The sequence below is a fragment of the Schistocerca gregaria genome, chromosome 6 (genome assembly GCF_023897955.1).
Source record: "Schistocerca gregaria isolate iqSchGreg1 chromosome 6, iqSchGreg1.2, whole genome shotgun sequence".
NCBI lineage: Eukaryota > Metazoa > Arthropoda > Insecta > Orthoptera > Acrididae > Schistocerca > Schistocerca gregaria.
This window is the reverse complement of record NC_064925.1, coordinates 126,845,169-126,859,888: the sequence shown is the minus strand read 5'-3', so window position 1 is coordinate 126,859,888 and position 14,720 is coordinate 126,845,169. Positions and strand designations below refer to the sequence as shown.

The 14,720-nt window shown below is 43.1% G+C and overlaps 1 protein-coding gene across 1 annotated transcript in view; it reads left to right on the top strand.

The window, feature by feature from the left end:
* Positions 1–6,957: 6,957 nt before the first annotated feature.
* LOC126278765 (uncharacterized) overlaps positions 6,958–14,720 on the top strand; it is a 58,080-nt gene continuing 50,317 nt past the window's right edge. The window contains exon 1 of the mRNA XM_049979042.1: positions 6,958–7,212. Coding sequence (XP_049834999.1) covers positions 6,958–7,212 — 255 coding nt within the window. The remainder of the gene's footprint in view (positions 7,213–14,720) is intronic.

Sequence of the window (14,720 nt, the reverse complement as noted above, 5' to 3'; positions counted from 1 at the left end):
ACTATGGGACTTAATTTCTGAGGTCATCAGTCCCATAGAACTTAGATCTACCTAAACCTAACTAACCTAAGGACATCGCACACATCCATGCCCGAGGCAGGAATCGAACCTGCGACCGTAGTGGTCGCGCAGTTCCAGACTGAAGCGCCTATAACCGCTCGGCCACTCTGGCCGGCATACCAGTTACAGCCTGTGTCTTGATATCCAGCTGCTGTCGCCGCTTTTTAAACCATCAGTCTGATGCACGATCTGTCTCATAGGCAGCAGGCGTACTAGGGCGTACTTTCCCAGAAACTAAACAATCCTGAGACCTGGGGCATAGGAAGTTTCAGAGTGAACGTCAGCTATGTCACATTTCCTAATTATATGCCTCGCTTCCTCTGTCAATCCCAGCATCAGATTTTCTGCTGCCGTTGCCAAATGGTCTGAATTTTCTGCCGTTTCGTCTCCAGTGACCCTATCCCTTTGCTGTCGAGTGTAAAGTGCAACTTGTTGTTTCACTAAAAGGTTTTTAGAATATGAGTGTATTTCATAACTTGCGGGACGTTATTGGAAGCCCCCTTGCTACCTACACATTTACCATTTTAAGGTGCTTTCCCTAACTCGCTCTAGGCAAATGCAAGGATGGTTTCTCTGAAACAGTACAGTCGATTTCCTTCCCCATCCTTCCATCCTTGACACAATCCGAGCTTGTATTCCGTCTCGTACGACGTCCATAGCCAAAGGGCCTTCCTTCCTTCCCTCGTCACCACTTTAAAGTGTGACCTATTCCAGCGTTGACAGTTAGTGATAGCAGTTCAAAGGTTTTCAAAGACATTAGCTACAGTGGGCATTGAAATGAGTCAATGGCAACAGGTAAAAATACATGCCAGACCAGGACTCAAACCCGGATCTCCCACACACTACGAGGGGTCACCGCGTCGGTCATCCGAGCATGCTTCCCATCCGTCCGAAATATACACTGGATATACACGTCATATAGTCTATGTAGCACTGTTAGGTGGACTCTCATAAACTATGCGTTGCTCCTGTTAGTCATCAGCGAACATACGGGGCATGAGGTGCATTAGCTTCGTAATGCGCCATATACGCTTATAGACAACACAACAAAAGGCGCTTAGTGTTTGTATAGAGTGTTACCTTATATGAAAATTAAAGAAATAGAGTAAAGACAAGAAAAGAATAGATGCTTATGAAACGCAGTGCCACAGAAGAATGCTGCACATTGAACTGGTAGATGCAATGAAGATGCACCGACTCGAACTGAGGAGAAAAGTTGTTATAGTCTCTCTATAATAGGCAACATGCTAACAGGACGCATCCTGAAGCAATAAGAAACACTTCGCTAACGGTTCAAAGAGTGGAATGTGAAAACTGTAAAGGGAGACCTAGACTTTATCATAGCAAGGCGGTCCGAGGAAGTAACGGAACCCAGCATGTTGTCCTCGATGCCGAGTATTCATCAGAGACAAGATTATCGTTAGGCGCTCCTCAGGAAAAAGCTATAGGATAGTTATTATTTTCGATGTGAACAAATGATGTGGTGGACAGGGTGGGCAGTAATGTGCAGTTGTTTGCTGATGATGTCATGATGTATGGGAAGGGGTCAAAGTTGAGTGACTGTATGAGGATGCAAGATCATTCAGACAAAACCTCTAGTCATTGTGCTCAACGGTAGCTAGCTCTAAATGTAGAAAGATGTAAGTTAATGCGAATGAGAAGAAAAAAACAAACCTCTAATGTTCGGATACAGCATTAGAAGTGTGCTTCTTGATACAGTCACTTCGTTTAGATATCTGGGTGTAACGTTGCAAAACGATTCGAAATGGAACGAGCATGTAAGGATTGTGATAGGGAATGCAAATAGTCGACTTCGAGTTACTGAGAAAACTCAGGAAAGCGTGGTTCATCTGTAAAAAAGGCCGCGTATACTGCGATCTATCCTTGACCGCTGCGCGAGTGTTTGAGATCCGCACGAGGTCGGACTAAACAAAGACGTAGAAGCAATTCAGAGGTGGGATACTAGATGTGTTAGTTGAAGTTTCACACAACACCCAGGTATTACGTAGATCCATTGGCAACTTAAATGGGAATGGCTGGAGGGAAGGCAACAGATTGGAAAATTGCGCAGGTTGCACCAGTGTTTAAGAAGGGTATTAGGAGTAATCCATCGAGCTACAGACCTATATCACTGACGTCGGTTTGCAGTAGGGTTTTGGAGCATATACTGTATTCAAAAATTATGAATCACCTCGAAGGGAACGATCTATTGATACGTAATCAGCATGGTTTCAGAAAGCATCGTTCTTGTGCAACGCTAGCACAACGCACTTTATTCGCACGAAGTAATGGCCGCTATCGACAGGGGATCTCAAGTTGATTCCGTATTTCTAGATTTCCGGAAAGCTTTTGACACTGTTCCTCACAAGCGACTTCTAATCAAGCTGCGGGCCTATGGGGTATCGACTCAGTTGTGCGACTGGATTCGTGATTTCCTGTCAGGAAGGTCGCAGTTCGTAGTAATAGACGGCAAATCATCGAGTAAAACTGAAGTGATATCAGGTGTTCCCCAGGGAAGAGTCCTGGGACCTCTGCTGTTCCTGGTCTATATAAATGACCTGGGTGACAATCTGAGCAGTTCTCTTAGGTTGTTCGCAGATGATGCTGTAATTTACCGTTTAGTAAGGTCATCCGAAGACGAGTATCAGTTGCAAAGCGATTTAGAAAAGATTTCTGTATGGTGTGGCAGGTGGTAGTTCTCGCTAAATAACGAAAAGTGTGAGGTGATCCACATGAATTCCTAAAGAATTCCGTTGGAATTCTATTACTCGATAAACAGTACAATTCTCAATGCTGTCAATTCAACTAAGTACCTGGGTGTTAAAATTACGAACAACTTCAGTTGGAAAGACCACATAGATAATATTGTGGGGAAGGCGAGCCAAAGGTTGCGTTTCATTGGCTGGACACTTAGAAGATGCAACAAGTCAACTAAAGAGACAGCTTACACTACACTCATTCGTCCTCTGTTAGAATATTGCTGAGCGGTGTGGGATCCTTACCAGGTGGGGCTGATGGAGGACATTGAAAGGGTGCAAAACAGGGCAGCCCGTTTTTTTATTATCACATAATAGGGGAGAGAGTGTGTTAGATATGATACGCGAGTTGGGATGGAAGTTGTAACACCATAGCTCTAATACTCCAATGATTTATTTTGGCTTTTGTTTAATTTAATATTACATCATTGAGCTTCTGTAACTGTGTTTGATAGAATAGATAACACAAAATTGTATACTCCTTTCTTTGTAAAAACTTTGATGTCTTGATTTGAGTCTATGCAATGTAGTATATCTGTCATTTAAATTCTTTTTCCCATTTGGAGGGAACAAAACTTACTATATATAATTGTAATTTCTGAATGAATAATTTTTTGTAGAAATGTCAATATGTGCAAATGTTCTGTTTTATGTAATGTATTTGGTTACTGTTATGTGAACTGCTGATCCTCACTTAGGGTTCTTAGTTATTCTGTATGTAAAAGTTGTTGTGGTTCCCCTCAAGAATGAAACTGTGTAGCGCGCGCAAATTGTGGTTGGCCTAGGTAGGAAAGGCGGAACAAGAGTCAGTCGGGGACGAGGTACAAGTCGGGGACGAGCTACCAAACTGTGCACTAGCATGTAATAGTTGCACATTGTCCTGGTTCCGAGAGAGGCTTTTTCTGCTACTTTCCAATGCCTCGGATGGATGGATAAATAGCTGGAACGACTCTGGAATTGGTATTCGTCATCGCCACCAAGAAAGGTGAGTCCAGCAATTCTACCTGCAATTCCACCTACCGACATGCAATCGCCACCACATTGCGCAGTCACTGTAATGGAGCACTATAGAAATGCACAGTGAAGGATCAGCTTAATGGATGTGTTAGCGTGCTCAAATATAAGGTAATTTATAACTGAATTTATGTACCTACCTCGATTTTTCTCCTTATCATAACACCTCTCAGGTTCCTCTCCGTTTGAACTAAAGTGATTTCCGAGTGTCCTTACTGAAAGAACATTAAAGCCCAGTGTTTTGCTAATTGATGCTTCTTGAACATAGTAGAAAGAAAGTTAATGATGCTTGCTGAAAGTAATTTTCCTAATAAAACTGATTATTAATGTACTGTTGCCAACTTCAAATTAAGAGTTCGTAGGACTGAGGCTTATAAAGTTTTGCTTAGTAAATGATCACATTACTGCCTGTTTTAAATATCAGAAGGTGAGTCAGTGTCTTACATATATGTTAATTGTGTCTCTCAATGTAGTAGAAGTGGAAAACTGCAGTGTTAAACGTAATATACTCAAGTTTACTAAGTGTTTGTCTCTCCTGCGTATTAGAAGTGCTTATTAATAATATAACAGGATCCACAGTTTGTCTATTGGGTTAATTCTCGGTAACAAGTAACGGAAAGACCACTAATTAGGAAAGCCTTAATTTCTTTATTCAAATGATAGTGAGAAGCAACCTGTTGGTGGATTCAAATTAACTTTCATTTTAAATAGTAAAATATTTAACTGAGAGAGACTTAACCTATATCCAATTAATGATTCTGCAGTGAATAGTAATAATAACGTTATAAAGACCATTCAGTTTGTGTAAGCCCTGAAAGTAATAGTATGTTTCGGTATCTGTTATAATTTTGCTAATAGTTTGTGCTGCTTTAGCTGCTAGCTTCAATCTTAACGTAAACACATGTATGTGTTAGAATTCACTGCACTCCCGTGTGACAAAGGAAAGGTTGTGGTTATCCATTAAAGTTATTAATAACTATATTCTGGAACGAGAATGTTAATCATTCTCTTGCCTAGTTAGGCTGGCGACCGTTTTCTTTATTCGTTGAACAGTGCAGATATGCAAAATTTTGTTTGTTACTGTTCAAATATTTACGTAATTCTGACTATTATTTCCGATAAGCCACCTCCGTTAGGAACAACATGGTCAACATAACAAAATTCCTCTCAGAGGGTAACACTGCTCTGTTGCTTTATACCGTAATTGCTGTAACAAGGTAGTTTTATTTCACAACCTGCTTCCAACTTTAAGGTAATGGTATAGCAGTAGCAGACGGAAGGTAGTGTTATAAAGTCATTAAAGCAAAGACGTTTTTCGTCGCGGCGAGATCTATTTACGAAATTTCAGTTACCAACTTTCTCTTCCGAATGCGAAAATATTTTGTTGAGCCCAACCTACATAGGCAGGAATGATCATCAAAAGAAAATAAGAGAAATCAGAGCTCGAACAGAAAGGTTTAGGTGTTCGTTTTTCCCGCGCTGTTCGGGAGTGGAATGGTAGAGAGATAGTATGATGGTGGTTCGATGAACCCTCCGCCAAGCACTTAAATGTGAATTGCAGAGTAGTCATGTAGATGTAGATGTAGACATTCTTTTCGAGGAACACTGTTAAGAAATTTTAGAGAACCTCCATTAGAAGCCGATGCGGAAGTTTTCTACTGCTACCATCATACATTTCACGTAAGGATCGTGTGGATTAGATACGAGAAATTGATCTTGTACGGTGACAAATAGGCAGCCGTTTTTCCCTCGTTCTATTTGCAACTGGAACAGGAAAGGAAATGACTAGTACCGTTGGGCGTTATCCTCCGTCACGCACCGCACGGTAGCGTGCGGATTATGTTTTTAAATACCTATGCAGTGTGGAGCAAATATGAAGATTGGGAAGTCAGACCCAGGAAAGAGTGTAGAGCTGCATCATACACTGCAACTGGTATAGACATGCATATTCAAATACAGAGATGGGCAAACAGTCAACGTCTACATAAGACAACAAGTGTCTGGCGCAGTTGTTAGATGGTTACTGTTGCTACAATGGGAGGTTATCAAGATTTAAATGAGTTTTAACGTGGTATTATAGTAGGCTCACAAGCGAAGGGCACCGCATCTCCGAGGTAGCGATGAAGAGGGAATTTTCCCGTACGACCATTTCACGAATGCTCCGTGAATATCAGGAATCTGGTAAAATATCAAACCTCCGACATCACTACGTCCAGGAAAAAATCATGCAAAAACGGGACCAATGAAGCCTGAATGGACTCGTTCAACGTGGCAGGAGCGCAACCCTTCCGCTGCAGATTTCAATGTTGGACCATTAACAAGTGTCGGCGTGCGAGCCATTCAACGAAACATAATCAATACGGGGTTTCGGGCCAAAGGCCAATTCGTGTATACTTTATGACTACACGACACAAAGCTTTACGCCTTGCCTGGCCCCTTCAACACCGACATTGGACTGTTGATGACTGGAAACATGTTGCCTGCTCGGAGGAGTCTCGTTTCAAAGTTTATCGAGCGGATGGACGTGTACGGGTATGATAACAACCTCATGAATCCATGGAGCCTGCATGTCAGCAGAGCGCTCTTCAAGCTGATGGATGCTCTGTAATGGCGTTGGGCGTGTGCAGCTGGAGTGATATGGGACCCTTGATACGTCTAGATACACGGCACTGGCAAGTGACGCATCCTGTCTGATCAACTGTATCCATTAATATCCATCGTGCATTCCAACAGAGTTGGGCAATTACAGCAAGACAATACGACACCCCATACGTCCAGAATTGCTCCAGAGTCGCTCCAAGAACACTCTTTCCATTTAACGTGCTGTTCAGTAGAGACCTCCACCCTCTTGTACTCTTACAGATTTATGGACAGCACTGCAGGATTCATGGTGTCAGTGTCCTTCAGCACTACTTCATACATTAGCCGAGTCCATTGCAAGTCGTGTTGCGACATTTCTGCATGCTCGCGGAGCCCTACTCGATATTATGCAGGAGTACAACTTTCTTTGGGTCTTCACTGTGTAAGTTAGTGTATAAACTACAACAGTGATTACGGCGTTTCGTCTGTTACATTACAGCACCCCTGTTCCATTGTAGATCCGTTGGCGGCCCTACTGGTGCTTGGGATGGCGGACACGGCTCGCCAGAGCCAAGAGCTGCTCGGTCCCAGCTCGGTGGCGCTGTCGTGGATTGGGGTCTGGAGGCCCCCTGGCGGACGCATGCCGGGTTTCCGGCTGCTGGGCGCCATCTTCATCGCCATCACCGAAATCCTCATCACCTCTCTCACTGCCGTCCAGATGCTCATCGACACGCCGACCGACCCCGAAATCTTCCGTGAGGTTTTCTTCATCTGCACCTGTGGCTTCTCGTGGTTTGTGAAGGTGAGCCAACCTACGGGTATCCGCGTGCCAAGTAATTTCGAACCTGCTGATCGCAGTGTGCTGTGTATTGTTGCACATTTGGAGTCCCTAGCTGAACGCGCATGCAGCCAAGTGAGACGTGAGCAGGAGGTAGTGCGAAACTTCGCGAGCACCTCCCTCGTCGACGACAGGTGGCAAGATGCAGAGAGAACACAGTTAGTTTACGTTGGCAAAACGAGACTGCCGAGAAGGTGATGGAACAATGGAGCAGTGGGAGTGCAACGATCAGCATTGGGTGTGGACGGGTGCCACACAGATATCGTTTTGCTGGGGCATCCAAAATAGATGGCTCCTGGCATCCAGGCAGGAATAGTGCTAGGGGGTTTCGATTATGACGATTCTAAAGAAGGGCATAAGAGTGATTTGTGCCACTCAAGTGTCCCCAGAAATGCATTTGTGCTGGCATTTATTACATCTGCCACAGATGGCCCCTGCCCAGCAGACTACACTCAAGACCGCTATGTACCATAAAACATACACAAGCACTGACAGGCGCAACCAAGAGGACAACAATTCTTCAAAAGAAACATAACTTGCTAGATACTAATGCCAACCTTTTTCTACAGAGGTCGCCTCACAGTTACTAGGGAAAGTTGGAGTACTCAGCCGACCTCCACCGGCTTTATAAGGCCAGTGCAGCAGCAGTACAGCCAGTTCCTCGCCGAGCTAGGACCAGCTCTGACAGACCTCACTGACACTCTTGATGAATGGTCGTCTACAAGTTATTTTGTTTTTCTGTGTATGTAGTGATTTTCCGAGAAGTGTAGTACAGTTTCAATAAACGACATTATCCTGAATGTTCTACAATACTGAGTATTCTACAGCATTAGTGTGTGAGAAGGATTTGAACTGTCAAAACACTGTGACGCCATGTTGCACATGTATTGGTACAGGAGTACTCAAATAGCAGTACTTGATTTGAATAGGCTTGATGACACCTTGGTGTGCTCTGATTATGTTACAGCTCCAACTGAATCACAAAGAAACAGTGATGGGACATAGAGATAAGTTTTGTAATAGTATGTCCTTGACTGTATGCTACCTTGTTGTGTCAGTGTAGAACGTTTTATTTACATGTGTTGACTGCCTGGTGTGTGCTTAAGGCTTCGGTTGTAGTTGGTTGTGATTGTATTTCCTGACAAGCTAGCACTGTGGTCCAGCATTATTTTCTCTCAGGGATAAATGCCTGGTTATTGTCAATAATACATATAAGTTACTTGAATAGTAAGGCAAAGAGAGCATGGCCCCACATTGCAGGTTGCCTACATCAGGCCCAAATATACATTCAGGGGCAAACCTGTTATTCTTTTTTGACTGACAGGACCTTAACCTATTGTTCTGCTAAGTGGATTATGACCACCTGGGGATAATACGTCTTTTTGATTGACAGGTCCTTAGCCTATTGTTGGATTAACTGGTTTTCCATGTCACACCCCTCTCCTCTCACCCCTGCCCATCCTCCTCAGAATACTGCTTCCCCACCCCTCTGGGAACTCCCTCGTCGATACTAGCACATTATACATTTCTATTTGATTGTCTAATTAATTAAATCGATCAGTTAATTAACTCCTGCCACTTTGGGGAACCTCCCAGACCTCCCCCTCCTCCTCCCTCACCTTGAAATATGAGGGACGAAGACTCATATGGCTGGTAATTTTGTGGTAGACCGACTGTAGTGTATAGCATATTGTTTATAAACAGTTTATAGAATACAAGGCGGTGTCTGGAATGTAGTTTATTTAGAGAACTTGTCTGGAAATAGATCGCTGTGTGTTGAGTATTTAAACAATTGCGGCGCTTTTTCCATTCCGATCGGGTAAGGAGCACGTAAATACACTGTCACAGACAGCCTAAGCATATCTGCACCAGTGTTGTTCACGCTGTGAGAGGCCATTTGCAAGGCTCGTAGCGCATGTGATCCCAAATTCGTCTCACTGTACCTGAAAGCAGTTAAACCTTGTTGATTCACCTGTAAAATTTCATAAATGGGTGTTAGAGTGGTCAACAGAATCCCTGCCCACAATATTAGAGATCCTCCTCGATATCGGTCTCTTTCCACAATATTTGGGTCCTGAAATCGTGTTCCCCGTGCCCTCCAGCAAGAATCGCTCTCCAGACCAAGTAGGGACTCATCTGTGAAAAGAACATTGATGCACTGTTCAGTCGTCCACGAGGAAAGTGACGTCTCCCCTCTAGACGTTCTCTTCTGTGAAGGCGTGTCAGAGGCACACATACAGCAGATCGCCGATAATAAAGACCAGTCTGTCGAAGCCTTCTCTACACCATTTGCTAGATACAACATGTCCAGAGGGTGCAGCGAGGTCAGATGCCAGTTACACTACAGTACTAAGGCTGTACCGTCGTGCCCTTACAGCCAAATAGCGGTCCACTCTTTCTGATGTCACATGAAGTCGGTCCTGTACTGTTCTCCAGGATACAGTTTCGGTCTCTATAAACTGTAGCCTCATTCAAGAAACAACAGAACGATTCACATTAAGCCATCCGGCCACATCAGTTTGCGACTCTCCTGTTTTTATTTTTCTTACGTCCCTTCACAGCAGACAGCCTGTAGGCGTCTTCTCTCTGTCATACTGCATTGTCTGTGACTGTACGCAGCTATTGTGGGTTTGGGACTAACGTGCAAACATTACCCACTTGATATGTGCCCTGACGTAACTGTTGGCGTGGTTGTCCGTTGATCGGAATGCCACCTTCAGTGCAGAACACGATTGTAACGACATTTGTTGACAGTTTGAGTGGTTATATCATGAATTGGACACAGGACAGGGAAATAGCAGCTTGTTGCTTTGGTTTTGGACCCCTGTGTGAATATACACTACTGGCCATTAAAATTTCCACCCCACGAAGATCATGTGCTACAGACGCGAAATTTAGCCGACAGGAAGAACATGCTGTGATATGCAGATAAGTAGCTCTTCAGAACATTCATACAAGGCTGACGCCGGTGGCGACACCTACAACGTGCGGACATGAGGAAACTTTCCAACCGATTTCTGATACACAAAGAGCAGCTGACCGGCGTTGCCTGGTGAAACGTTGTTGTGATGCCTCATGTAAGGAGGAGAAATGCGTACCATCACGTTTCCGACTTTGATAAAGGTAGGATTGTAGCCTATCGCGCTTGCTGTTACCGTATCTCGTTGGTCCAATGACTGTTAGCAGAATATGGAATCGTTGGGTTCAAAAGGGTAACACGGAACGCTGTGCTGGATCCCAGCGTCCTCTCATCACTAACAGTCGAGATGACAGGCATCTTATCCACATGGCTGTAACGGATCGTGCAGCCACGTCCTGATCTCTGAGGCAACAGATGGGGACGTTTTCCAGACAACAACCATCTGCACGAACAGTTTGACGACGTTTGCAGCAGCATGGACAATCAGTTCGGAGACCATGGCCGCGGTTACCTTTGACGCTGCATTACAGACAGGAGTTCCTGCGATGGTGTACTCAACGACGAACCTGGGTGCACGAATGGCAAAACGTCATTGTTTCGGATGAATCCAGGTTCTGTTTACAGCATCATGATGGTCGCATCCGTATTTGGCGACATCGCGGTGAACGCACATTGGAAGCGTGTATTCGTCATCGCCATACTGGCGCATCACTCGGCGTGATGGTATGTCATTGGTTACACGTCTCGGTCACCTCTTTTTTCTCAGTGACGGCACTTTGAACATTGGACGGTACATTTCAGATGTGTTATGACCCGTGGCCCTACCCTACATTCGATCCCTGCCAAACCCTACATTTCAGCGGAGTAATGCACGACCGCATGTTGCAGGTCCTGTAAGCGCTTTTCTGGATACAGGAAATGTTCGTCTGCTGCCCTGGCCAGCACATTCTCCAGATTTCTCACCAATTGAAAACGTCTGGTTGATGGTGGCCGAGCAACTGGCTTGCCACAATACGCCAGTCACTACTCTTGATGAACTGTGGTATCGTGTTGAAGCTGCATGGGCAGCTGTACCTGTACACGCCATCCAAGCTCTCTTTGACTCAAAGCACAGGCGTATCAAGACCGTTATTACGGCCAGAGGTGGTTGTTCTGGGTACTGATTTCTAAGGATATATGCACACGAATTGCGTGAAAATGTAATCACATGTCGGTTCTAGTATAATATATTTGTCCAGTGAATATCCGCTTATCATCTGCATTTCTTCTTGGTGTAGCAATTTTAATGGCCAGTAGTGTATAATGTGTGGATCCTGTCGTTCTATGGAACCAGCCCGGTTCGAAGCTGGGACATCTGTTAGTGTTCGAAGCTGGGACATCTGTTAGTGTTTTTACTTTGGGTTAAGAACTTATCTTGGAAACGACGTCGTTATCCAGTCCGTGTGGTTGTCCTCCTCCTCTGGGACTGATCCATTGCGAACCTTGGACCGCAATATTGTGTTTTTAATTTATATAACGAAACTGCCTTTGTTCTCCACACTTTTATCGTTGCTCTATTGTGAAAATTGCTCTGACGTTATCTTGGTACTGTTGTAGCTACTGATGGTTGTCTATGGTTGTCTGGTGTTTATCTTTTAGTTTTTTATATTTTATAACATATTTCAGTATACACGCTCGTGGTAGCGTTTAAGATGTTGTTTTTTATTTTTAGGTGGCCGCTTTGGATCTTATAAGAAATCATCTTCAGATCTCACATCCTGTAGAGTAGAATATAACTTAATGGCTTAGTTACAATCGGAACGGGCACTAAAATAGAATAACGTAGTCACAAAGTGCATCTGGTACACCCTAGATGAGTTCAGGGACCGTTGACGTGGAGCAGGTCCATCTGTGCAGGCGTCGAGAATATTGCTAAATACGGCTCGCTTGCCGCAGGTTAAAATAGCCCCACCCATTGTCTCTTGGATAACGTTACTGGTTGGCAGTGGCCGTGAGAACTGGTTATATAGTACGAAGAACATGTAGTAAGAGTCTAGTCCTTGAGAAAACACCGAAGAAGTTTTGATGTTAAAAGACGACGAAATAAACAGTCACCACCCAATGACAGTGCTCATTTAAAGGTGAGCTGCCTTCTAGTAAACGTAAATGTGCCAAAGACAGTCGGTTGGTCATCTGCCTGATAACTAAGGAGACGATATACGTTACACTATTACTCAAAGATATTATGAATTTCCATGGCAAGAGGGATACCAGCTACTAACTAAGGCAATGATGTGGAATCCGTAAGTACCGTCAGCTGTCAACACGGGTGGGTGTGTACTGAAATAAACTGTAATATGTTCCTAAAGTTCGCTGTCAAAAAATGGCAACTGCATTCGTATTAACACAAAATATTTATAATAAGAAATCACGTTCTAATTTCAGTAAACTAGGGCATTACAGAACTGTAATGATACCTGATTGTGTTTACGGAGCAGAAACTTTAATTTGAAACAGAAAGGGGGATACTGAAGAAATTCAAAAGAAAGAAAGATTATTAGAAAAATATTAGACCCAAAAATCACCGATGAAGAAACTTATAGGCCGAGAAGCAATAAGGAAATAGAAGGATGCATTGTCATACATGGTGACATGAGAAAATGAAGACTTGAATTTTATGGGAACATTAAAAGAATGGCACCCACCAGGATGACAAAACAAACAGCAGAATTATACAAAGACAGTCATAGCTAATTAAATGGATCGCTGAAATTAACGATGATCTTAAAATAGCCGGTATAACTCAGGCATTCTTTATACGAGGGCTATCCACAAAGTACATTACGTTTTGGAATTAAAAATAAATAAAGTATTGGAATTTTTAAAAATTATATACAGATGAAAGCCACACTTAAATATTACTTTTCTACATAGTTGCCATTTAAATTAAGGCACTTATCGTAGCGATGGACGAGCTTGGAAATTCCTTCGTCGTAAAATTCCGCCGCCCGTGCCTTCAACCACGTGGTTAATCAGTAACCCGGTAAAAATACGATTTTTGTGGATTTCCTGGAAAGAGGCACTACAAAAACTCTCAACGGTATTGCCGAACTCTCAACAACCTCACTAGAGCAATACAAAACAAGCGCAGGGGAAAATTGGGCCCAAAGATCTTGCTGATTCACGACAACGCCCGGGCCCAAACGGCAAATGCCACTCGTGAATTTCTCGAATCTTTTAAGTGTGAGTTGTTTTCTCATCCGCCGTACGGTCCCCACCTGGCACCAAGCGACTTCCACGTATTGGCAGCAATGTAGAAGTGGTTGGCTACGCAACGTTTTGATGACGACGCACAGCTTCAAGAAGAGGTAACCACGTGGTTGAAGGCGCAGGCGGCCGAATTTTACGACGAAGGAATTTCCAATCTCGTCCATCGCTACGATAAGTGCCTTAATTCAAATGGCAACTATGTAGAAAAGCAGTATTGAAGTGTGGCTTTCATCTGTATATAATAAAAAAATTCCAATACTTTATTTATTTTTAATTCCAAAACGTAATGTACTTTGTGGATAGCCCTCGTAGATTCAGACAAAAGATAAGTGTCTGGATAATCGGTCAGAGGGGAATTAGGAAACGGATTAGAACACCGTGGCCTGATGAGAGAAAGAGACTTCATTCTGAAAGGATGAAACAAATTTGGACACTAAGAAAGGCAATCCATCAAACACGACATCCATTGATTGTACCACGCGTGGTCCTGCTGGGCTCATACGTCAATAGTATTGATAATATTCCTGGAACAACACCCCGAAAAAAGTTTCTATTTTACATTAAGAACTTACATTTGTACATCGAACCACTTTTGTTATTCTACTGTGGAAATTGTAATCATATTAATATGGCACTATTCGTTACCCAAAGCCACAAGGAAAAAAACTTAAATTTTTAAAAATAATAAAAAAATATACAGGGTGATTCAAAAATGCATGTAAATATTTTAAGGGTGTATTTGTGAGGTAAATATAAGACAAAAATGTTCTATACAATTTTTGCTAAACTTGGCTTAATACAGAGTTATGAACGAAACATGATAATACATTCAATACAACGTAAAGTATTTACTTCCCTGAGTTCACAGTTTAATTACAGTGCATTTGGACTAAAAACGCAAACTGGTAAATAAACATGTCGTAACAAACTGAAACAATTCCTCGCGAATACTGTATTACTTTAGTTCCTGTTGATTGAACTAAATCAATGCAAAATAACTAAGGAAAATACGTGAAGAATTTACAGACTGTACTGTACTGTATTTGCACAAATCTTAATGCAATGCATGTTCAAAATGCTGTCCCTGAACTTGCAGACAGACCCGTGCTCGTCGCCGCAATGATCTCTGCACATTACACAGTCCGTTCAACTCTCCACGAATAATTTCACAACTACCTTCAATTCTTTGTTGTAGCACTTCTCTGTTCGGTACTGCAGAAGAATACACCAATGTCTTTAGTCGGCCCCACAAATAAAAGTCTAAAGGGTTCAGGTCAGGTGACCTGGCTGGCCAAGCAATTGG